General features: G+C 41.3%; 2 protein-coding genes across 5 annotated transcripts in view; one reads left to right on the forward strand and one right to left on the reverse strand.

The window, feature by feature from the left end:
- Positions 1–8,685, forward strand: part of C6H1orf100 (chromosome 6 C1orf100 homolog) — a 15,827-nt gene extending 7,142 nt beyond the window's left edge. Inside the window, exons 2-4 of the mRNA XM_051147973.1 lie at positions 2,149–2,244; positions 4,851–5,023; positions 8,574–8,685. Of these exons, the coding sequence (XP_051003930.1) occupies positions 2,149–2,244; positions 4,851–5,023; positions 8,574–8,683 (379 nt within the window). The 3' untranslated portion in view covers positions 8,684–8,685. The remainder of the gene's footprint in view (positions 1–2,148; positions 2,245–4,850; positions 5,024–8,573) is intronic.
- The window catches only part of Adss2 (adenylosuccinate synthase 2), an 832,666-nt gene that overhangs the window by 784,820 nt on the left and 23,938 nt on the right, over positions 1–23,908 (reverse strand). For 3 of the 4 annotated variants that reach the window (XM_051147969.1, XM_051147968.1, XM_051147970.1), the window contains exons 9-13: positions 23,051–23,205; positions 21,896–22,020; positions 20,614–20,711; positions 18,514–18,663; positions 15,729–15,788 (exon numbers count right to left, since the gene is read on the reverse strand). In XM_051147969.1, the coding sequence (XP_051003926.1) occupies positions 15,736–15,788; positions 18,514–18,663; positions 20,614–20,711; positions 21,896–22,020; positions 23,051–23,205 (581 nt within the window). In that variant the 3' untranslated portion in view covers positions 15,729–15,735. Of the gene's footprint in view, positions 1–15,674; positions 15,789–18,513; positions 18,664–20,613; positions 20,712–21,895; positions 22,021–23,050; positions 23,206–23,908 lie in introns of those variants that run through there. The other variant, XM_051147967.1, reaches the window with a different exon arrangement.

Here is a 23,908-nt window from a genome sequence, read left to right on the forward strand (position 1 = left end):
CATGCCCAGACAACCTGTAGTTATTCAGAAAATTAGAGGGGGCTGGAGAGATGGCTCAGAGGTTAGGAGCACTGACTGCTCTTCCAAAGGTCCTGAGATCAATTCCCAGCAACCACATGGTGGTTCACAGCCATCTATAATGAGATCTGGTGCCCTCTTCTGGCCTGCAGATGTACATGCAGGCAGAGCCCTGTATACACAATAATAAATAAATAAATCTTTAAAAAAAAAAAAGAAAGAAAGAAAGAAAGAAAGAAAGAAAAGAAAATTGGAGCTTTCTGAGGCCTGTTTGCACAGACAGAACCTGCCTTGCCTAGCACCTCCCTTGACTCACACTAGACAGCCAGGCCCACTCTGACCTCTGCAATCATTTACATCTTGAATGGTTCCCAAAGGCCAGTATGTTGAAGGCCTGATCCCCTGCCAATGGTGCTATGGAGGGATGACGGAACCTTTAGAAGATTGCACTGCTACCATGATGTGCTGTGTGGCTAAAGCAACAAGACAGTCACAGACTGAAACCATGAGGCAAAATAACCTTTCTTGTTTTTAAGCTGATTTATCTAATGTATGTTACAGTAACGAAAAGCAAACACATCCACACATACTCTACTCTGTACATAACTGTGATTTAGTCTTGGCTTACATGACTTCCCTCGCCCAGAGACACTTTCTCATACTCTTAGCCTATGCAAACTCTAGACACCCAGCTCTCCTTAGTGTCCCATCAGCCAGCTCTTCCCCCAATCTCTGTCAGTAGGTTTCTTTTCTATGTTGATGTACAGCTTTTGTGTTAAGGGTCTTTGGACCTCACTCTTCATCCTATTCTCCTGCCTCAATATTGCCAATGACCTAAGGTCCTCCCCTAAGTGCCATTTCTGTAGGTTCTGCCATTCCCAACAGCGCCACTGTGGGGACTGAAGCTTGAACACACCACTGCATTCCAGTTGTACAAACACACCTCATGATCACACTCCAGACATACTTCTTCCCAGTCCCCATTCGGGTGTTATGCCTCAAAACAACAACCAAGGTGGTGGCAGGCACCTGCAATGCCAGAACTCTGGGAGGCAGAGGCAGGCAGGCCTCTGTGAAGTCAAGACCAGCCTGGTATACAAAGCAAGTCCAGGACAGCCAAGGCTACACAGAGAAATCCTGTATCAAAACAAAAACAAAAAACAAAACAAAACAAAACAAAAAAAAAAACAGAAACAAAATATCCAACCAAACAAAAAAAGATGGTGGCATATCCTGGTAATCCCAGCACTGAAACAGGAAGATGGTACTAAGTTCAGGGCCAGGCAAGGACAGAGAGAGAGACCTGTCCTTTCTCACCATCCAGCTGTCCTAGGTGAGGCTAGAATCCTCCCCACCACCACCACCAGACTTACTAGTACCACATGCCTTGACCACAGTCCTATATAATCAATTATTACAGTTACAATTTTTTAAAAAACTAAGTATGGAATTTTACAAACATTTCAAAAGGTAAATAATAATCTTCCTCTTTTTTGTTCCTGTTTCAGCAGTTATCAACATTTGTTTCATTGACTTTAAGGATTTATTTATTTTGTTTTGCGTGTATATTCTTGAGTGTATATGTGTTCAGGTACCCTCAGGGTCCAGAAAAGGACATCAGATCCCGTGAAACTGGAGTCACAGAAGGTTGTGAGATGTCAGGTGTGGGTGCTGGGCACTGATTTGGGTCCTCTGCATGAGCAGCCAGTGCCCTTGGCTGCCTCTTAACGATGCTTCCTGTCTGGCCATTGATTTTAACATATTGTCCACAGCTTCTCTTCCTTCCCTCCCTCTGTCCCATCCTCCTTCCCTCACCCTCTTTCTTTCTCCTACCTTTTTGACCTAACACATGACATGCTAAATATTTCCCTATGAATCCTGGAAATAAATGGCATTCTATTATAAGTTTCAGAGGTTATTGGGGGAAGGGAGATCAGCCAACACCACAAACCCAGGGCTGGTGAAAAGGCACTTGTTATGAATAAGAACCAAGATGTTTGGAAAATTCCACTGGCTTCAGTTGCTTGGAACAGGGCACAAAGTCCAGATAAATTATCTATCACACAGCAGCCGGCATGCTTCTGTAAGGAACTAACTGTAATGACTGCTTCTCTCACCTACTTCCTGCAGTGTATTCATCACTCGCCAAGGAAAGGACGTCAAAGGCTATTACCCTGGGCAGCTGGCAAGAGTCCATATTGATTGCAGTGTGAAGAAGTCTCCAAGGTGAGATGTCCCTAAATCTTAATTTCTAATAATGTCATCAAAGCTAAAATGATAGGTAGGGGAAAGTGGGATGCATAATTTTTTTAAAAGATTAATTTTTTAAATTGTGTGTGTGTTTGTGTGTGTGTGTGTGTGTGTGTGTGTGTGTAGGGGTATGTGCACATGAGTGCAGGTGCCCACGGAGGTCAGAAGTGAGCTGCCCCATGTGGGTGCTAGGAAGTGAATTCAGTTTCTCTGTAAGAGCTGAGCCGTTTCTCGAATCCCTAGCTGCAAATCTTAGTAAGAGTAATAGTAACGTTAATCGCATGTATTACCCAATGGATAGAAGGCGGGTGGAAGGAAATAGCACCAAGCTACTTAAACCAATGGGGCTTTTTGATTTTGACTTCATGGGAGGATTTTTGGTGCTGAAATCAAACCCAGAGCCTCAAGTATACTAAGTGTGAGCTCCACCAGGGGGCTACATATCCAGCGGCGACAATGTCTGGCTTTGTTTTTATTTTTCACAAGTAGTAATATTATTAGTACTTTGTGGGGGATTTTTTTCCACTCTCTTCTCTACTTTACAGACTTTCCCAGAGGGGCATATATTGCTTCCACAATCAGCAATAAATATAGAATTTTTATTAAATCATCTATGATGTTTAAGAGACATTGTGAGTTTAGAATTCCAGATTGGCCAAATAACTTAAACTTAGTAGCATTTGATTTCACTCTCAGTAGAGTTATAAAGTTGGTCTATATGGTTCCTTCTTATCCATGTGGTGGCTTTCACAAAAAGAAAAGCAAGAAATAATAACCATAGGCACGCTGACATGTTTCCTGGTTCAGAAAAGCTAGAAACTGTAGGAGGTAAAAGCATCAATTGGAGGAACTTATAAAATGTGTGATTTGGGGCAACTTTCACGTTCTCTGAGTCTCATACCCTCAAGTAAAAGAGGTGATGTAAAATTTTAAGGCATACTAAGCGCTTGGTGTGATCACTGTTGCTCCAGCTCATCATCTACTATACACTACAATTTCCTTTCTCTTAGGTGACGTCCATCTCGCCAACCTCCAGTTATCCTCATCAGGAACGGGGGTTGGCGCGCCACCTGTATTTATAGCAGTGTACAGTCTACATTTAAATCATGAAACTGGAAGCAGCTCTGAGTGCATCCTCCAGTTAGAAAGACGTGCCCTGAGGAGAGGCACGTCTTTGGTTCTTAAATACATTTATTGTGTGCCCGCCTACTCAGTGCCACAGTGCACGTGTGGAAGTCAGAGAACCATTCTCAGGACTAGGTTTTCTCCTTCCATCATGTGGGACCCAGGGATCAAACTCAGGTCACCAGCCTTTCTTTGCCTGATGAGCCATCTCGATGGCCCAAGTGACATATCTCGCCTAAGGACACACAATTACTGTAAATGTTAGGTTTAAATTTTAATCCATAGTTTCTGAGTCCCAGTTCAAGGCTCTTGGTACTAAATCAAGTGTTTGCTTAGAGTAACTTCTGTTTTTAAATTTTTCAGGGATACAGTCTCATTAGGTTACCCAGGCTGGTCTCAAAATTCATGCTTAGGAAACCTTCTGCCATAGCCTTTGAAGTCACTGGAAACTAGAGATGTGAACTACCATGCATGAATTTATAAGCTATTTAGAGCTACTAGAAAACAAATAAGAGAGTAATGACAAGTGCCCAGTGCCAGGGCCAGCCAACGCTCAACACTCTCCCTATTCTACCCCTAGCATGGTATCCTATAGGGCTAATGCCCAAAGACCAGTCTTCCCACCAGACAATGGCTCTGCTAAAGGTCCCTGGCTCCAATCGACCCTGCCAAGACTTGTGCTTCTTCCAGATTATCTTTCAGATGCAAATGCCAATCTGTATATAAGCACCCAGTCAAGAAGAAAGCACTGGGGATGTAGCTCTGTGACAATGCTTGCCTGGCATGCATGAGGCCCTGAATTTGATCCATAGCACCCCCCAAAAAATAGCTAAAACAAAATATAATAAACACAAATACAGTTAGGATCAGATATATATATATATATATATATATAGTGCCTTGTTGGAGAAAATTTTTTAAATATATTGACTATATCCAATCTCATTCTAAGATGAGAAAGAGAATCCTGAAGCAATAAGGTGCGTCTTGAGTTTGCGTTGTCACCTTTGTAGGAGGGGCATGTCTACCTCTTCTGATGCTTCCCTTATTTTCAACAGTGTTCCCATTCTTTCTATTAGCATAAAAGTCCTTAATAAGCATTCTTACTCTTTGTTGACATCCTTCATTGCTAGACTTGCTGAGACAAAATACATGTATATTTTCAAGGTCTCAGTACGTGCCACCTAGTGTCCTAGTGTCCTTACATCCATGCCTCAAGCACACCATGCCAAGAATGGATGAAAGTATCAGCCATTGTGTTTTGGTTTCTTGCTTGCTTTCATCTTTGGAGCATAGTTGGGGAGGGGCATGGAAAGGTTACGACTGTTCTACAGAATATGGAGATGTGCCATGGGGTTAGTCTAGCTAAAAGAATGCATTGGCTTCTAGGTTGCAGCTCATGAGAAAATGGACCCGTTATCCAAAGGTGCTCAGCAACTATTTTTGTTTCAATGTAGACCCCTCATAGACTTGGAAATTCCACCCAAGAGCAAAACTCCGTATCAGCCTCAATTAGATCAGCAAACCCTCATTCGATACATTTGTTTCAGAAGATTGTCAAGGCCCACAGACTCATGGCATAATGAAACAACGTACCAAAGAGACTACTCCCTGCCATTTTACGAGATAGGTAAGTGCTATCAACTCAGTAAGATTAACCTTACCAGTGTGGAAGATGAGCGTGCCATGGGGCCTTACCGCCTCAAGCGGCATGACTGGGACCAGTCAGACTTGGGGCAGAGACGCGTGTGCAGATCTAGGAGGGGACTCTGGGGTGTCTTCCTTTCTTTCTAGCTCCCTGCACGTAAGACCAAAGGGATGAAAACTCTTCAATGCCCTAGGAAGCTTATCCTCTGAGCACTGGAAACAAATTCTTGAGTGTTCCTGGAGTTCTTGCTGAGGAACCTTCTTTTCATTCTAGTTTAGATGCCTGTAACAGTTAACAATTTACACCAAGCTCCAGAAATTCTCAACTCCCCTGGTAGCACACCTGTGTGCTGTGGCCTGTGGGAGGGTCCTAAAGTAGACAAGGGTGATTCTGGGTATTTTCTTTCTTTTTTTCTTAATAATTTATTAAATTTTATGTGCATTGGTGTCAGATCCTTTGGAACTGGAATTACAGTTGTGAGCTGTCATATGGGTGCTGAGAATCGAACCCGGGTCCTTTGGAAGAGCAAATAGTGCTCTTAACCACTGAGCTACCTCTCCAGCCCCAATTCTGGGTATTTTCATGATACCCACTTCAACAGTGCCCATGTTACCACAGTCACTGGTGCTTTCGACTTTGGCTCATTGAATTGCTGCTAGTTTGTAAATGAGTGATTCCCCAACATTTTGGGGAGCCTTACACTGTGGCAGGCACATATTTAGTCCGTGGCAGCTCTCTGGGGCTGAAAACTGTTGTTTTAAATAGAAGGCAAGTTTCCAAGACCTCTCACAAAGACATATCCTAAGTCACACATGCAGGAGGAAAGAGGCAGAATTCACACCCAGACTGCATTGCTCTCCGGCAAGGTTCACCTCGATGCTATACTGCCTGTCACAGCCCAGTGTCACCCATAACAGTCTTCCTTAAAAAGAGTCCCTTTCTTTTTACTGAAAATCAGAAAGCTGGCGATAGACATGTAACCAGCGACTCTGGAGGCTGAAGCTTGGGGACTGAAAGTTCAAGGCTGACCTGCACTACAAATTGAGTTTAAGACAGCTGCGGTCCGGAGGGATGCCAGAGTGAGGAGGGAAGAGATGTTCAGGTCCTCACAGGACAGCAGACAGCAGCATCAGGAAGGGGTGGGGGAGGGGAGGATCACGTGGGCAGAACTTGGGAAAGTTGAGCCAGGTAGTTCAAGAAATGGAACAGGGACTGGAGACTGATGTGGGACAAAAGTTTACACAAAGGAAAACACAGGAAGTTGGCGTCTGAGAAGAAAGGAAGTAGGGGCTGAGCTAAGGGTCATTTAGGGAAGGAATAATGAATGGCTCAGAATGTATCCAACCACAACAGAATGACTCTGTATGACAACCTCCTCTCTCCTCTAGTTGGCCTAGCTATCTACTTTAACAATGCTATGACATCATTAAAGTGTTTAGAATATATAGAATTCTCAGCAAGTGAAGCTGGACACGTAACTGCTGATAACATCCTAGTCCAATCTCAGAACCTCATAAACCCCATCTGGTGGTGCACACCTGTGCTCTCAGCAGTACAGAGGTAGAGGCAAGAGCATCCTCAGCTCCATGGTGGGCTCAAGGCCAGGCTGGGTACCTGAGATGCTGTGATAGATAGATAGATAGATAGATAGATAGATAGATAGATAGATAGACAGACAGACAGATAATGCACAAATAAATAGTGGTTCTCAGCAAGTGCAGTCCTCAGGTCCTCCATTTTATTTATTTTAAAAATATTTTTAATACCTCATTTAAAAAATAATTTAATCTTATTTTGTGTGAATTGGTGTGAGGGTGGGTGTCAGATCCCCTAGAATTGGAGTTACAGACAGTTGTGAGTTGCCATGTGGGGCTGAGAATTGAACTCAGGTCCTTTGGAAGAACAGACAGTGCTCTTAGCCACTGAGCCATTTCTTTAATCCAAACTCCATTTTATTTTTTTAATAATGACATCCAAAGAGGGTGCCACCACAAAGTGATATGAAAACTACATTTTGTTAGGTGGTAACAAAATATAAATAAGTCATGCAGTGGTGGCTCATACCTTTAATCTCAGCACTCTGGAGGCAAAGGCAGGTGCATCTCTGTGAGTCTGAGGCCACCCTGGTCTACAGAGAAAGTTCTAGGACAGCTAAGACTACACAGAGAAACCCTTATCTTCATAACAAAGAAGGAGAAGGGGTGGGGAGGAAGGAAGAAAGGAAGGAAGGACGAGAAAGAAGGAAAAATGGAAGGAAAAAGAAAAAAGAAGAGAGGGAATAAAGAAAATATAGTTTCACACAATTCTTTCCACATACCTCCAACCTATAGAGCATATTTGTGGCTTGCTGCCATCCACCCGTTCACTGCTGAAGTCACCTAGTTAAATGAGTGTGTGACTCAGCCCCACAGTAAATCCTACAGTAAGAATTACTACAGCTTACTGAACATTTGTCATACACATAAGCTGCATTAAGTAACTCCATTTGACACTGTAATTCTTAAGAAGACCACGACTGCTCTTCAAACCCAAAAGCCTTGAGTAGTCATGTGGATGCTGACTGCAGACAGGATCACACTTTATAAATACAAACATGACTTTTAGCCAGCTGTCGTGACACACACCCACAGTCTCAGCACATGGGAGACAGAGGCAGTGCAGGAAGATTCATGAGTTCAAGGCTGGGATGGGCTGCACAGTCAAACTCCATCTCAAACTCATCAGTAATAAAAACATACTTTTAAAAAAATAGCATTTCTAGTCATATTCCCTGGGTGAATATTTTTCATTCTTGATATTTATTTTCATAATGTTTCTACAGTGCATTTAAGATCCCTAACACCAGAGTAGAATTTTGTTATAATGCCATCCTTGAAACGCTCCAGCCTTTGCTTCATTGTACAATGACCATTGTGTTCAAGCCATGCCTTCCTTGGATGCTTCCTGTTACATACAAGAACTTGCTAGGGATTATCATTATAAAGAGTAATGATTGGGACGGGGCCCCAGAGGGCCTGAATCTAGAGATGGCAACAACTCAGACGCAAAGTTGGCACTGACTCTCCTACAGATGGTGCAGGAAAATAAGAATACAGGTCTAGAATTAGGACATCAAAATAAAAATCAGATGATTTTTATTTCATTTTGATATAATTTAATAATATGCCTCTTAATTGGAGACTAAAGAAAGAACCTTTGATTCAGTGCCCCCTTTCTCTATTTAGATTAAGTTGCATCCTCCTATCATGCGACTATGTTCATGCGTGTGATTACGAAGAGGTCACAGGACAAGTGGTGGGAGTCGGTTCTCTCCCTGCCACTATCTAAGGCCAGAGGATTGAACTCAATTTGTCAGACTTGGCTGTAAGTGCCTTTCCCCACTGACCGTCTCCCTGGCACCCGTATTTTAATCGCACCCCTTTAAGAGTCTTAAAATACCTTCTTATTGTACACAGTTGCTAAAAAGATGGTGTGTTAAACTTTCAGCGTGAGTAGTCCTAAAACAATGCACTAATTTGTTTTTAAATTCCAGGTTCTGATCAGAAATTAGGCACCATTTTATTGAACCCTAGACCACTTAATTCACTACCCGAAGTCTCCTGTTGTGATGAGAGAAGCAGCTTTGCAAGAAATGCTTTCTAAAATTAACGTAAGTGTGGCATTCCAAGAAAACACCTTTGGGCATTTTTCAGTGACTAAATTGACGGTAACAGCACTACCTTCAAGTGTGTACACGGATGAATCTTATCCTAAAAATATTTTGTTTAGGATTAATTAATTATTAATTAAGAATTTTGCAAATTCTTTTCAGGAAAAAAAAATGGTCAGGAAATCAAGATCCAACCTTGAGAACATTTGTCACCTGTTGAAGGGGATGGCTGTGTAGTGCAGTGCTTGCCTGCAACACCACATATAAAAGGAAAATTAAAAAGATGACAATGTCATTTGTCATAAGCTGTTAGCATCTTGTTCCTGATGCAGACCAACTTCTAGCCACCTACCATTCTCAGTAAGTGTTTGCACATGAGATTGGAGACTATACAGTAGCTGCATGTGCTTATAATTATGCCATTATTACACATGCACACACGGAGGGAGGGAAAGGAAGGGAGGGAAGGGGGGAGGAGAAGAGGGAGAGATGGAGACAGAGACAGAGAGAGAAGAGACAGAACTAGCCAAGCAAGAAGACTAGGAGACAGCCTACAACCATAGGTCTGTAGTGGGACTGGGGCCAGTAAAGAGGGGACGGATGAAAAGCTGTTTACAGAAGGGTTAACACCTGTAGTGGTTTCAATAGGCATGGCCCTCATAGACTCATGTGTTTGACTGCTTGGCCACAGGGAGTGGCACTATTAGGAGGTGTGGCCTTGTTAGAGGAAGTGTGTCACTGTGGGGGTGGGGCTTTGAGGTCTTAAATGTTCAAGCTATGCCCAGTGTGAAACACATCCAGTCTTTTCCTGGCTGCCTTTGGATCAAGATGTAAAACTCTCAGCTCCTTCTCCAGCACTGTGTCTGCCACTGTGCTGCCATGCTTCTTGCCATAATGATAAGGGACTAAACCTCTGAAACTGTAAGCCAGCCCCAATGAAATTTTTCCTTTTTATAAGGGTTGCCTTGATCATGGTTTCTCTTCACAGCAATAAAACCCTAATTAAGACAACACCCTGTTAAAGACTTGATAACTAGGCATAAACTCCTCAGGAAAAGAGCTAAGGGGGTCCCAAAGAAAAGAAATAATCCCAAAGAAAGGATCTTGGATTCTGGGTGCCAGTAGACACTCCCCAACACATAACACATCAGTTGGCTTCTTACTCAATCCTTCCAAAGTAAAACCTTTTTCCTAATGAATTTCCGCCAAGAATGTGGAGTTCCATATAGTTTCAGTTGTCCTACTTAGTCTCTGACATGGTCAAGTAGGCACCACCAAGAGATTTGAAGATCAATACAAAAATGAACTAAGGCCAAAATAAAACAGACCCCAGCCCATATAGACTAGAATTCAAGGGATACAAAAGGGAAGAAAACAAGCTAATGAAACTGCTTGTATTGGAGAAATAGAATGTTATATGTAAATCAGTATTATGAGTATTATATATGCAGGTTTATGACAAAGGACCTGCTCCTGTGCTTACAAAGATTCAGAAGCCTGGTGACACACTGTCTATCCCCAAGCTGGAGGCCCATGAAGGCTGTGAGGTTCCAGTCCCAGCCCAAACTTTTGAGAACGTGCGTGCAGAGTACTGGTGTGTTAAGTCTGAAGGCTTGGTACAGTCCAAAGGAGTTTCCCGCATTTAAATTCTTGGTCCCCAATTGGTGGTCCCATTTAGGTAGGTTTGAAAGGCATGGCCTTAAAAGGCGTGGCCTTGCTGGAGGAAATGTCACTGGGGGCAGGACTGGAGGTTTTGAAAGCCACACACTTCTCTCCTTTGTGGTGTCGGTTCAAGATGGGAGCTTTCTTTCCATTTGCTGCTCCAGCCACCATGCTTGTTTGCTTGCTACTTCCCTCTGGGTCAGGTGAAAGCTCATGATGGAGAGCTTGAGTTGCGTGGTAACGTGGTAGCTTAATGTCAAACACTCAGTCTCTACTGGGGCCCAAAGCAGGGCAAGAACTATCTGAAAAGGACAGTAGGTGGTTGTCTGGAAGTTAAGAAGGGTCTGGCTCCGTGTTCTAAAGGCCTGCTCTCTGGTTCTGGGCCTGGCCACATCTCTAAGCAGCATCCCTATTTATCACAGACAAGTCTACTGGATCATGTAGTGAGAGATGAGGCAGCTTGCAGAACAGGCTGGCCTTGCTGTAGTGCATTCTCTTGTCATGAGCCCAGCTCAGAACTATCAGCTTTTGGTAGTACAATGGGCCTATGAGACTGGGGTTCCCTATTTCAATTAATTTGTTTTGCAAAATTAGCATCTTGAAATAACAAGGCCAAATAAGGAATAGGTGGCATATAAAATACAGAGGCCTAGTAGGCATGGCACCCCTGTTCTGCTTGTGGGAGGCGCCATATGCAACAACCTAACCTTAGGAGGGCTATCTTTTCTATAAATTTTTATAAAATTTTTATTGTATTTCACTATTATTTTACTGTGTTTATGTAGGGGTATGCATGTTGTGTGCATGGCACATGTGTGGAGGTCAGAAGACAACTTTGTGGAGTAAGTTCTCCTGTTCCATCTTTTCATGGTTCCAAGGATTGAACTCAAGTCACCTGGCTTGCACAAGAGCTCTGCCGCTCAGCCATCTCACCAGCTCACAGGCTGTCTTAACATCCTCTACCACTGTACTCTAGGAGAGTTCACTGAGATGGATGGCTGCTGAAGTTTGGTGTATTAATTACGGATATGCAAATGCCTTAACACTGAACCTAAAGTGGTTGCTACTTCATGCTTAGTAGGACAAACTAGCACACTTCCGCCGGCATAAAGGACCAGCAACCAAGATCCTTCCAAGGCAAATGATGACCTAAGGCTGGAGTCACGATATCCCTTTGGTAGGACAGTGACAGTGCCTGCAGGAACCAGTTCTTATGGCCTTTAAAAACAGGGATGGGGGCGCAGGGCAGACATTATTCACACCAAAAGTTGCATGCATCTAGCTAGGGATGTGTGAATTTGCTTAAGCAATGGATCATATGTAGCACACCAGCTGCAACTAGGAGAGGCACCAGTAAACATGTGACAACCCACTATCTTCAAAAGCCCACACCTTCTACCCATGGGAGATGTGCATGGGCTCTTAAAGGAACCGGTATTCTTGTATGGTACTGATGCTCTAATCCCCCAAGGATACATAGCTTTGGGCTTACTATTTCCTTAAGCAGAAGCAGTTCTGATGACTTCCAGGTGGCCTCGCCCACCATCTAGCCCTTGGCTCATGGGTCAAAGCACCATATGGGATTATTCCAGATGCTGAGTGTCACTCTCATATTCCTTCTGGAACTAAAAGAATGACAGTACGGGTTCAGAGCCATAAGACACAGCACTGACCCACGCCACCACAGATCCCAGCTTCTGTAAGTTCTGCAAGGCCAGCTTCAGATCTGGAGCCAGTCAATTCTGAGCCAGTCCCCAACAAAGATGAATATTTTAACTCCAGAGCACAAGAGCCCCCCATGAACCCTGGGAGGAAGCTAGAGGAAATAATAAAAGCACAAGTTTGGGGTAATGAGCTGATGAGACCACGATCCCCCTTCAGACAGCCAGGGCCGGGGCCTCGAGCACTCCACCACTTGAGCTATTTCCTCAACCCTTTCTGTTTCTTTTGGCCAAAAGTACGTCACTTAGACAATGAAGTTTGGTGGTTTTCAATGGCTTTTTTTTGGGGGGGGGTGGGGGGGCAGTCTTTGCCCTTTAATTGTACTTAATTCTCTTACACATAGATTGCCAATGATTTCCACCACTTCGGTTTGCCTTTTGTGTATTCCATACCTTGCTAAATAATTCTCTCATTATTCCCTCCTTTTGTGACTTTTTTCTTGGTGTGTTTTAAATGACTTTTTTTTTTTTTTTAAACTGGTGTGTTTCCAGACTTTTCCTTTTGTTGCTGTTGTTTAGGATAGGGTGTGTTTCCAGGACAGCCACTCTATAGACCAGGCTGGCTTCCATCTGCCTCTGCCTCCCTAGGGCTGACTTTAGATTTTTTTTTTTTAAGCAATTACCACAAAAGTACAAATTCATGTCCTAAATCTAGACTTAATTTAGCATCAGTAACATATAAAAATCCTAGTCTTAGTAGTAGCTGTCCCCATTCTTATTATTGTCCATTACATTTTTATAAAATGCACCAAGTACTATAAATTGCTAAAACATTGCCAGTTGTCAATTCGAGGAGATCCTTGGGCACGTTCATGTTTCATGCCATCTATTCTTTCTGTAGATTTATTCATTTAACTACTACTTATTTTGCTTGTGGCATCCTCAGTATTTTTTTTTTAAGATTTATTTATTATGTATACAGTGCTCTGCCTGCCTGCACACCTGCACACCAGAAGTCATTATAGATGGTTGTGAGCAGCCATGTGGTTGCTGGGAATTGAACTCAGGACCTCTGAAAGAGCAGCCACTGCTCTTAACCTCTAAGCCATCTCTCCAGCCCACATCCTCAGTATCTTAAGGGTCTGTGCTAAATAGCTTTTCAGCCTCATACCCCCCAACCCCAGGTTAAATAACGCCTTTATGTTTTCCAATGATAGTGCCACATATTGGGATTACAGTAGCTTTATAATGTAACAACTGGTGCAGGCAGACATCTCGAGCACATACACGGGAAGTGGAGTTCAGAAAGATCAATTCAAGGAAAGTCTGAGCTACATAGTGACTTCCAGGCCAGCCAGGGCCATATAAGTCCCTGTCTCAAACATGCATAAACCTCTCCCATTATCTTTTCAAAAATGTCTTATGTCTGCCCTTCTAATTCTGTATTATTTAATATCAAATATGTGTACTAACCTTCCCTGCTCAAGTATCTGTGCTACAACTAAGTTTAACCTTGTGGTGACTCTCACTTGCAGACAATAGTCTACTACATTTTAAATCTTAGGTTTTAAGAGGTGTATACCCACTACATGCATGCAAGCGTCCACGAAGGCCAAAGGACAGCACCAGATCCCCAGAGCTGGGGTTACAGGCAGGTGAGAGCCACACAGGGTGGGAGCTGAACTCTGGTCCTCTGCAAAGGCAGCAAGTGATCTGAATTGCTGAACCATCATCTCTCCATGGCCGAGCTCAGGTTTTCTGGCAGTTCTCCTGCTGCTTAGCTGTAACAGGCCTGCATTCTGACCCATCAACACGTACTGGTTATTTGGCTGAGCATCTCTGAATTCACTGCCTACCTCACTAGCCCCTTGCTGATTTGGTTCCATTTCTCCAATTCGGCAGATCTTTCACCTAGTTAGTGTGTTTAGCCATTTCCTAAGAGCCTTCACTGGCCCTTGTCAGGCATTTTGATTCCATTCTTTTTGCCAGGCACTGTTTCTCACCGGAACATAGAACATTACCCATCAATATTTAGAAGACTGCCCCTGCTACTGAATATGGCACACCTAGCAGAATCTGGCACATAGAGCCTTGTCAAATAAAGTTGTCATAGTTATCAATGGTTTGAAGAACAGCTTTATTTAAAGAGCAGACTATCTCTCCTAAGCAATTGATAGCTCACATTCAAAGAGAAACTAAATTACCCAGAATGGTTTAAATCAATAAATAATAACAGGAGATGTCTCATTCTGGGTATTGGAGGAAAAATTCCTGACTTGAACAAAAATGAGCGTACTACTGAAAATGTTTCAATAACACAATGCTGATAGCCAAGAATAGAGATCTTCCAAGGCCTTTGGTTTCCAGGGAGAAGCAAGATTTACTGCCACTTGCTCTTTCCACATGCTGCACGGCTAGCACGGGCTACTGGAGCCACCTATGTTTATTATCTATTGCAGACAATGAAACTGCCCCTATTTTAGAATTTTTCTTGAACCATGTATTAACTAAAGTACTTCAGTGAAAAGATATTTCGATCCTCCCGAAGATTCTACTGGTCTCTTCCCACTTTGTCTCATGCAGTGCATGGACCCCCCTCTTCCTCCACACGAGTATCACTATAAACAGAAGAAAAACAACATACAAAACATACTGGAAATATTTGGTTCTTTTTAATCAGCTACTGATGGTATAATAAAATAATTTCAGGTGACACCTAATTTAAACATTTAATAGCTCACGAAAGGATAACCTACAGCACAATGTAAAGCCTAGCTGTCAGGTACTACCTCCTTGTTTTTTCAAGAAAGAAGGGATCAAGGCATGATCAAAACTATGGCTGACAATTAGGGTTCATGTGGGTACCTATGGGCCATTCTGCAGGTACACTGGCAGGCACAACGCTGACAGCCAACCCACGGTTCTTAGAAACAACAGTATGCTTGAAAAAGAAAAAGATATACATTTGCACTCATATCTGAAAACAAACCAAAAAAATCCACCAAATATCGCAACAGATTTTTTAATAATTATTTTTTAACATTAAGATTGTTACTGTAGGGAAATAATCTCTTCTTTTTGAACACTGAATTACATGTTCATTGTATCAAATAATTGCAGAGAGAACTAAGTTCTGTGCTCTGTACAGATTAAAGGTCCCATGAACATATTCCCAACCACCCACCCAAAGCTCAATTTTGCAATGGTCTCTGCAGAAAATAAGCAGTTCACAATTTAAACAGAATTCATAGCATTACAACAGTTGACAGAACCCCATCTTTCCATCATTTTTTTTTTCTAACAGCAAAGATTACAATGACAGAACTGAATGATCAGAATGTAAAAATATTTGTGCAAAACTGCATTAATTGTTCTCACCATCTAGTTGGGGTAAAAACTCAAACACAATGACAATAATGAAGAAAAACTACGATGGAAGTTTTAGGTTTGAAACAGGGATTATACAGTCACTGAACACGGAAAGGAACTGTGTGTGGCACCATGAGCAGCAGGAGCAACAGATGTGGCAGCCATGCCAGCCGAGAAGCTGCATGGGAGGGTGCCAGTCTATCCATGACAGCCATCCATCAGAGACTGCAAACCAATGCCAGTTTAAAACTCATCTCAGTGTCTTTATTCTTGAATTTGCAGATCACAGAGAAATGCTTAAGTATTTTTCCCTTCCTCTCAAGGAGTGTCTGTGTGCTCATTGCTGGCGATCCTCAGAAGAGCTGAATCATGGACTCTCTGGATTTTCCTACACCAATCCATTTAACTGGAAAACAAAACAAGAAAACGGCATCCAGTCCCTGCTGACAGTCAACCTTAGGATGAAGAGAGGAGAGTCCTGACGGCAGGAGCTCAACTCCCAGCTCTCCTATGTTTTAAGATAAAAGCAATGTTGTATTCAAGAACTATCAAGTTTTTCTACTACTATCTGTAATTGGCATGAATATTAGAAAGTTACTATTACTTCTTAAAGGAAATAATAACGAATACTAAATATCTTTAATCTCAAAAACAAAGTAGAACTATAGGAATTATTCTATAGATAATTTTGTATATAACAGAAGCCTTTTAAATCAGATTAAGAAGTATCCATTAATGTAGATTCTGCGACTCAAAGGAAGAGTTTCTGGAGCGATGGCTCAGCGGTCAAGAGTACCTGATGCTCTTGCAGAGGACCCTGGCTCAATTCCTAGCACAAAGTGATGGTTAAAAAAACCATTCAGAACTATAGATCCTGAGGATACATTGTGCTCTCTTCTAGCCCTGTGGGCAAAGTACAAATGTGATGCACATACATACATTTAGGCACACATAAAATAATAAATATACCTTAAAAAGAGTTCTTCCAAGTAATATTTTAGCATATTATAAACATAAAACATGATATTACCTTTTATGTTAAGGAAGTTGTTTAAAACTGAAAAACTATATACTGTTAGAGAACTTTTGTGTTTTATTCTAAATGTGACAGAAATATATAGGAAAAACTGCCATCTTCAGACACTGGTTTGATCTTTTTAAGACATTATAAAATTAAGCTGCAATTAATTTCTGCTTCAGAGCTTTTTTCAGTAAGATTTCTTGTTATATATTGGTAAAAAAAAAAAAAGAACTAGTTTCATTTTCAGCCTTTGTTTTTATGATTTATTAACTGTACTATGCAGAAATACATATACAATTTTGTATATTTTCATTTCTGGACCACAAAGGAATTACTATTGTCATTCAAAAATAATTCAAATGTATAAAAAAAAAGTATCTGTTATGTTATCAATAAAGGTGAATTTCAAGTAATTTTTTTTAGGTTGTACTCTGTCAGAAAGAGGTACTTTTTCTCAGCATTGCTCTTTCTGTCAGTAGCCTGTCCTCATTTTCTTCTAGAAAGGATCCAGCACAGATGAACCTGCCTATTATGCTGTTTTAACTATGCAGTATTTACCATTTTTTCACCCTCAATGCCTATGACAGTAAAATATTGGACTCAATCAGCAGAGACATAGAGCTTTGTTTTTTTAATTCCTGACAAATAGAAAAGATAAGCAATTATCAAAAATCCACTCTAATTTTTATATTGAAATATCTTGATAATTTTAGACTACAAAGCCTTAGGAACGGTCTAGTACACCAGTCTAGGGAAATGACTAGATATCTCTGCCTCATAGTTCTAGACTATTTGTAGAATTACGGGGTTACCTAAGGTACTGATAGGAGAAGTCTTTATGGTACTTTATATAGGGTCATAAAGGCTCAGCTATTTATATGTAAAACTGTTGACTAAAAACCATTAGCAGCTGGGCTTGATGGCACATGCCTTTAATCCCAGCACTTGGGAGGCAGAAGCAGGTTAATTGGAGGCCAGCCTGGTCTACAAAGCAAGTCTAGGAGAGGCAAGGCTACACAGAGAAACCGTTTCTCGAAAAACAAAATAATTAGCAAACATGCTTGCTAAATTTAACATTGATCCGACAGGGACACTAGCATCTAGAAAAAAAATCATGAATGAAAATGCAACACAACAGAGACAGCCTAAGTACATACTATGTTGTATGTGGAAAATACCTCCCACCTCCTTTTTCTTGTCTCCAGTTCCTATTAATGTAAACAAAAGGATGAAAGGAAAAATCAATCATGTAAAAGAAAAGCCACATCACTTCACTATGTCCAGTCCTGATCATCTTGTTTTAATTGTTTTATCTATGAGTTGCATCCATTTCTCATTCTTTTGTTTGTGCTTTTTTTGAGATGGGGTTTTATTATATAGCCTTGTTTAACCTAGTACTCTGAGCAATAATCCTGCGCCGGCCTCCCATGAGCAAAGACTATATGAATAAACCAATTCATTATTATTGCTTTATACCTTTTGCTAGTGAAATGTGCTGGTTAGTTGTATGTCAACTTGACACAAGCTAGAGTCAACTAGAGAAAGAGATTCTCAGGTGAGAAAATGTCTCCAGAAGATTGGGCTGCAGACAAGCCTGTAAAGCATCTTCTTAATGGTGATTGACTGGGGAGGGCCCAGTCCATTATGGGCGGTGCCAGCCCTGGACAGGTGGTCAGTTGTTAGCCATCAGGAGCAAGCAGTAAGGAGCACTCCTCCATGGCCTCTGCATCAGCTTCTGCCTCCCAGGTTCCTGCCTGTGTAAGTTTCTGCCATGAATGAATGTCAATGATGAACAGTGGTGTAAAACAGTAAGCCAAGCCGGGCGCGGTGGCGCACGCCTTTAATCCCAGCACTCAGGAGGCAGAGGCAGGCAGATCGCTGTGAGTTCAAGGCCAGCCTGGTCTGCAAAGGAAGTCCAGGACAGCCAAGGCTACACAGAGAAACCCTGTCTCGGGAAAAAAAAAAAATTAATGGTATTAGTAATGTTATTTACTACTATTCATTAATAATCAAGAGAAATGATGAGTCAGTGTCCCAGGGGAAAACAAAAATAAACAAAAACCCCACCGATTAACAGAAAATTAAAGACAGCTGCTCATAAAGTGTTTACCTGGTATCTGAAGCTCATCTTCAATAAATCGAACATAATTTTGTGCATTGACAGGTAGGTCCTTAAATGTCCTTGCATTAGATATGTCTGTGTTCCATCCTGGTAGAGTCTTATACTGAACTTCCACTTTATTTAAGACTTCATGGTTTGCTAAAAGTTAGAAGATATGTGTTTATGGAGCACTTTTCAGACCTTTAGAAAGGTGAAAAGCAGCATATGCACACACAAACACACACACAAACACACACACAAACACACAAAATCTAGGGTGGTATTTTAAGTCAACATTTCTTCACCAACATGATTATACACTGTAAGCAGAGAAAGACCGCAAGGTTATTACCTCAGTTACTGAGGCTCTCCCTCCTCTCTAGTGACTCTAGCTTGTGTTAAGTCACATAAAACCACATCAGTCATAGTGGCTGGTAAATATGCTGAACCAAGCTTTAAGCACTCTGTTCCTAGAGAACTTTCCATTCCTATGCTTTAACTGTGTGCATATAGCGGCAGCTTCCCAAAAGGCTGGCATATCTTCAAGCCTCTGAGAAATCGACTGTGCGGTGGAAATTTCCTTTATTATGCCACCTAATGACTTTCTCTATATCCCCCTGCTGGAATCTGCATGTGCACTGCAAACGCTGAGCAGTGTCTCAGATTGCAGCCCACATAGCAGACAGTGAGGGACAGTGTTCATGTTTCCCTCTTCAGAGCAGAGAGTCTCAAGAATGACTCATACCACATACTGGGCTTTCCATAAATACATGAACAAAACAGAAAAACAAATGATACAAGCTCAAGATGACCATCCATTAATTCAATGGTCCCCTAAAGTAACAATCCATAGTACTCAGAGGAAGACCACAGAATCTGTCTCTCTAATCTACTCTCTATAATATCGGTTACTCAAGGGAAGCCGTGAGGCACAGAACAGCGACCATAGCCACACTGTGATGTACCACTGCCCTCATCATAGGAAATGTTCTATGAAACACTTCTTAGATGAAAATCTCCATCTTGGAGTATTTCTGGAGGAATCTGGCCCAAGTTAGCTTAAAAAAACAGAAATAATAAAACATAAGTTTGACAAGTCTCGTGTGTGTGAGTTTTTAGGTTGTAATTACAGGAATTTGCTGTAGGACTATGACAGGCCGTGCCACGTGTCAACGCATCTGATCATACTCTTCTCTTTGGCGCTTGTGTTATGCTAGAATTCTTACAACAGATCTGAGGTGGCATTAATGACCAGGACATAACATATACTTGAAACATCAGTTTTCCAAGTAATCGTAACCTAAAATGTTAACAGATGCCTGTTTTCTTTAAGAGAAATTAGAAAAATGACAAAAAATTATTTCCATGAATCTCCAGTCTAAGAGTCATAAAAACTTCCCAGCCTACCAAGTTTCATTAGGCCATCAACATTCCTTCCATTGGCATTTTCTTGGTGTTTAGGAAATCTAATCTGAAAAAACAGCTATTTCCATTTCTAAAGCTAGAAGCCTTTACTGAACTCCCTAGTAGGGAAGGAAATCTGGTGACTTAAGACAGGCTTCAAAAACTGCCTCAAGTAGGTGTCTCCTTCACCTGTGAACTTAAGAGAAGTTAGAGAGGTTTGGAGGATGGAGTAAGTTACAGTGTTGAGAAAGAGGACACCACAAGACACAGGGGTCTTTTCTTTTACCTTTTTATCCCCAAGGAAGAGAGAACACTTCCTCATGGAAATAATCCACTCTTCCCCGCCTCCCCCCCTGCTATCTATATTGTCCAGACTAACTCTGAACTCCTGAGCTCAAGTGAGCCTCTTGCCTTACACTCCTAAGTAGCTGGGCTACCACAACCATACTTAGCTTGTGGAAGCCAATTGTTATAAACTTAAGATGAGACCCTGACACAGCATGGTCCAAACATTTATTTTGAGTTTAAGCACATGCTTGTGACCCAACACTGTAGTATCAGTTTTAAACCAAATGCTAATGAATATAATATCTTACAAAAAAATAGCAATTATGTATCATACATAATCTATAGTTAAGTGATAATATTAACAATCTTATAAACTTTAGACACAGCCTAAAAACAAACAAACAAAAAACCCAATACCTGGGAAGTGAGGTATAATTTCCCCATCTAATTTGTAAGCAATGCCAACTTTGATTTCCGTAAACATATCCAAAATATCCAACTTGGTAAGGGCCAACCTAATTTTGAAAGAAAAGACACTGTTGAAAAGCAAACTTCTGACATCCAGTGTGACTGATGCAGGAGCAAGGGAAAATTCATGCAAAGCTCTACGTTCCAAAGCAATTCTGAAAACTGGTTAGGACTGTCTTGAAAGCGTGTCACACATAAAACACCACATTGATGAGGACACTACATTGACATCTAGTCTTTATAACACAGCAATGTTACTTTCTAGTAATTACAACAGATTTTCACTGGTGGCTTCACACTTGCTCAGCTTTCTTAGGAGTGATGACTGTGGGAAGGCTTCCTGGAGTTAAGGCTGCACTTTGTGCCCAAGGGACACAGCAGAATGCACTATTCCACATAATCACACGACATTAAGTACATCTCCACACATGCTGCCACCCAGTTCTTCATTCCCGTTAACATCACCTCCACCCTTCTGGTCAGAAACTGACAGAGTAAGGAAACGACCTCTTCGTGATACATCAGTTTCCCGAAAACTGACTGGAAAACAGGATTTTAAGGAAAAATCTGTGGAAATTAGATAAAACACTAGGTTTGGGATTCTGGTCCACAAATTTTGAGTTTGTTGTTGTCCTTTTACTTGTTAGAAGCTCAGCCTAATTAATGCAGATACAAACACATCTACTTATATATAAAATGCTAGTAACTTTCCAGCGCATTTTCAATGAGCTGGACAGTGTGCCTGCATCTCAACTCATCTTCCAAAATGTTCCATGATGGGAGTAACACCATCACCTCAATTTAAAGATGGTGAAACTTTGACTAAGAAAGATGAACACATCCAGTCACATCAGCATAACACAGGAGCCAGTATCTGAACCCAGGAAGTCAGACACTAAGTCTCCACGTGCCATCACCTTCCGTCTGTATACACACTGTATTCATTCCATCCACCTGCCAAGGCGTCCATTCGCCCTCCTACCTGCCTTCTGCCCTCACTGCCCTCTGTATATATATATACTTGTGAGGTCCAGAGATCATGCTAATTTCTAAAGCATTGTGTATCCAGAATAACTTGGGTGTCTCTTCCTGCATCCCTTCTCCTATATCTCATTCCACTTCTGGGACTACGATTTTATTCTAGAGGCAAAGGAATGAAGCGTTTCTGTTAGGGGACTCTCTAGTTTGCTTTCTACACTTCCTAAAATAAAAGTTACTAAAGAACACTCACGCAGTAAATCCATTGATCATATGAGCATATTTGAGTGAAACAAGGTCCAACCAGCCACATCTTCTTTTCCTCCCAGTAGTTACTCCAAATTCTCTACCCCGTGTTTGTAATAATTCTCCAATTTCCTGGATAACAATTTATGAGTTAGAACATCAAAGCTGTATATCCAGGGAATTATATATAATTGCATAATTGTTATATATAATATACATAAGAACAGCATCTCTTGATAATTATCTTTCATGAAAAAAGCTGAAGACAGGAATTCTATGGAAATGACATTACTTGAAATACATTAGGTTTTGTTTTCATTTTTACTTTTTTTTTCTTTCAAGACAGGCTTTCTCTATTCAACCTTGGCTGTCCTGGACTCACTTTGTAGATCAGGCTGCCCTCGAATTCACAGAGATCCACCTGCCTCTGTCTCCCTATGTGCTGGGATTAAAGGCATGCACCACCATGCCCGGCCTCATTTTTACATTTTTAAGCTAGTATTATTTTTTTTTTACAGTGTTATATACAGGCCAAGTACAGACTGACAGATAACAAAACAGTTAAATGTTGTCAACTAAGAACAAGTTGTTATGATCTTAGATGTGTCCTACAAAAAGGCTGATGTGTTGAAGGCTTGGTCCTCAGCAGGTGGCAATATTGAGAGATGACTGGATCATGAGGACACTAATGTTACCAGCAGATTAATCCATTGATAAGTTCATAGCTGAACGGGACTATTAGGAGGCAGGGGCATGTTAGAGGACAGAGGTTCCAGGCTGTGCCTTCAAAGGTAAGCCTAGTCCTTGCACATGGCTCTCACTTGCTGCTTAACTGCCATGAGGTGAGGTAATCAGCTTTCCTGTGCCAAGCCCTTCTGACACAGTGCACTGTCTTACTACTGGTCCAGAAACACGGACCAGAGTAACTATGAACAACAAAAACAAGCTTTCCTCCTTTTAAATTTCTCATGTAAATTTTACAACAAAGGAAAAGCTCATAAATAAATTATATTTACTTAAAAGGGCAAACCTAGCCAATCATTCCAAGAACTACAGTTTTACAGTTTTCCTAAAAATCAAATGATCCTTGCAAATGAAGAGAGAGGCAGAGGTTAAGATTGGGGCTAGGAGAACATGACTTTTCTTACTGAAAAACACTTACATTGTCTTGTTCTGTGGGAAAGGCACCAATACCAACTCTAGTGGCATAAACTTTTACAACTCCATATACTTCTCCAACATTTTGAGGGGGCATCCCCAAACCTGTACAAACACCTCCAACAGTACAGTTTGAAGAGGTTACGAAAGGGTAAGTTCCTAGAAAATAGGAAAAAAAAAAACCCAAACAAACCTAAGATGAACACGTGTACACATACATTGTTACCATTAAGACCATGCATATGAATTTACTTCAGGTATCTGACAGACTTGAACATAATTGTCACGACCCTCTCTCAAGGGCTCAATTTTAGGTTTGATTCTCTTGTCTATAATGTCAAAATACACTTTAAAATGCAGGTGTTAGAGCTTTAGCTACAGAGAACCTCAGAGTATGTACAGTTGTTAACTTGGCTCTAACTAGTATGTACTCACTAGTTACAGAAGAATCTTAAGTAGAAACCCACCTATATATTTTGACTGTAGTTAATTCCAGACAAATGACTGCCTGGTGGACATACTTAGGGTACAGCAAGACCCTGGGGCAACAGTAATTTGTGATGTTCAACATTTCCCTAGCTTTTGAACTCTATTTGGAGCATTTATAGGAGTACATTTTTCTCTCCTTCATATTTAATCACTCACTCTATATACTCTCCAGATTGAGAAGGCATATTATAGGATAAAGTAAATATATCTATTATAGACAAATATGTTCTCTTTAATTAGTTAGTATCCAAAGCCAATGAAATGTCAAGAGGCTGAAGGGATGGTCGACAGTTAAGAGCACTGTGATTCCCAGCACCCACACGGTGGCTCACAGCCATCCATAACTATTTCCAGGGGATCCAATGACTTCTGC

This window comes from Acomys russatus, chromosome 6 (assembly GCF_903995435.1).
Source record: "Acomys russatus chromosome 6, mAcoRus1.1, whole genome shotgun sequence".
NCBI lineage: Eukaryota > Metazoa > Chordata > Mammalia > Rodentia > Muridae > Acomys > Acomys russatus.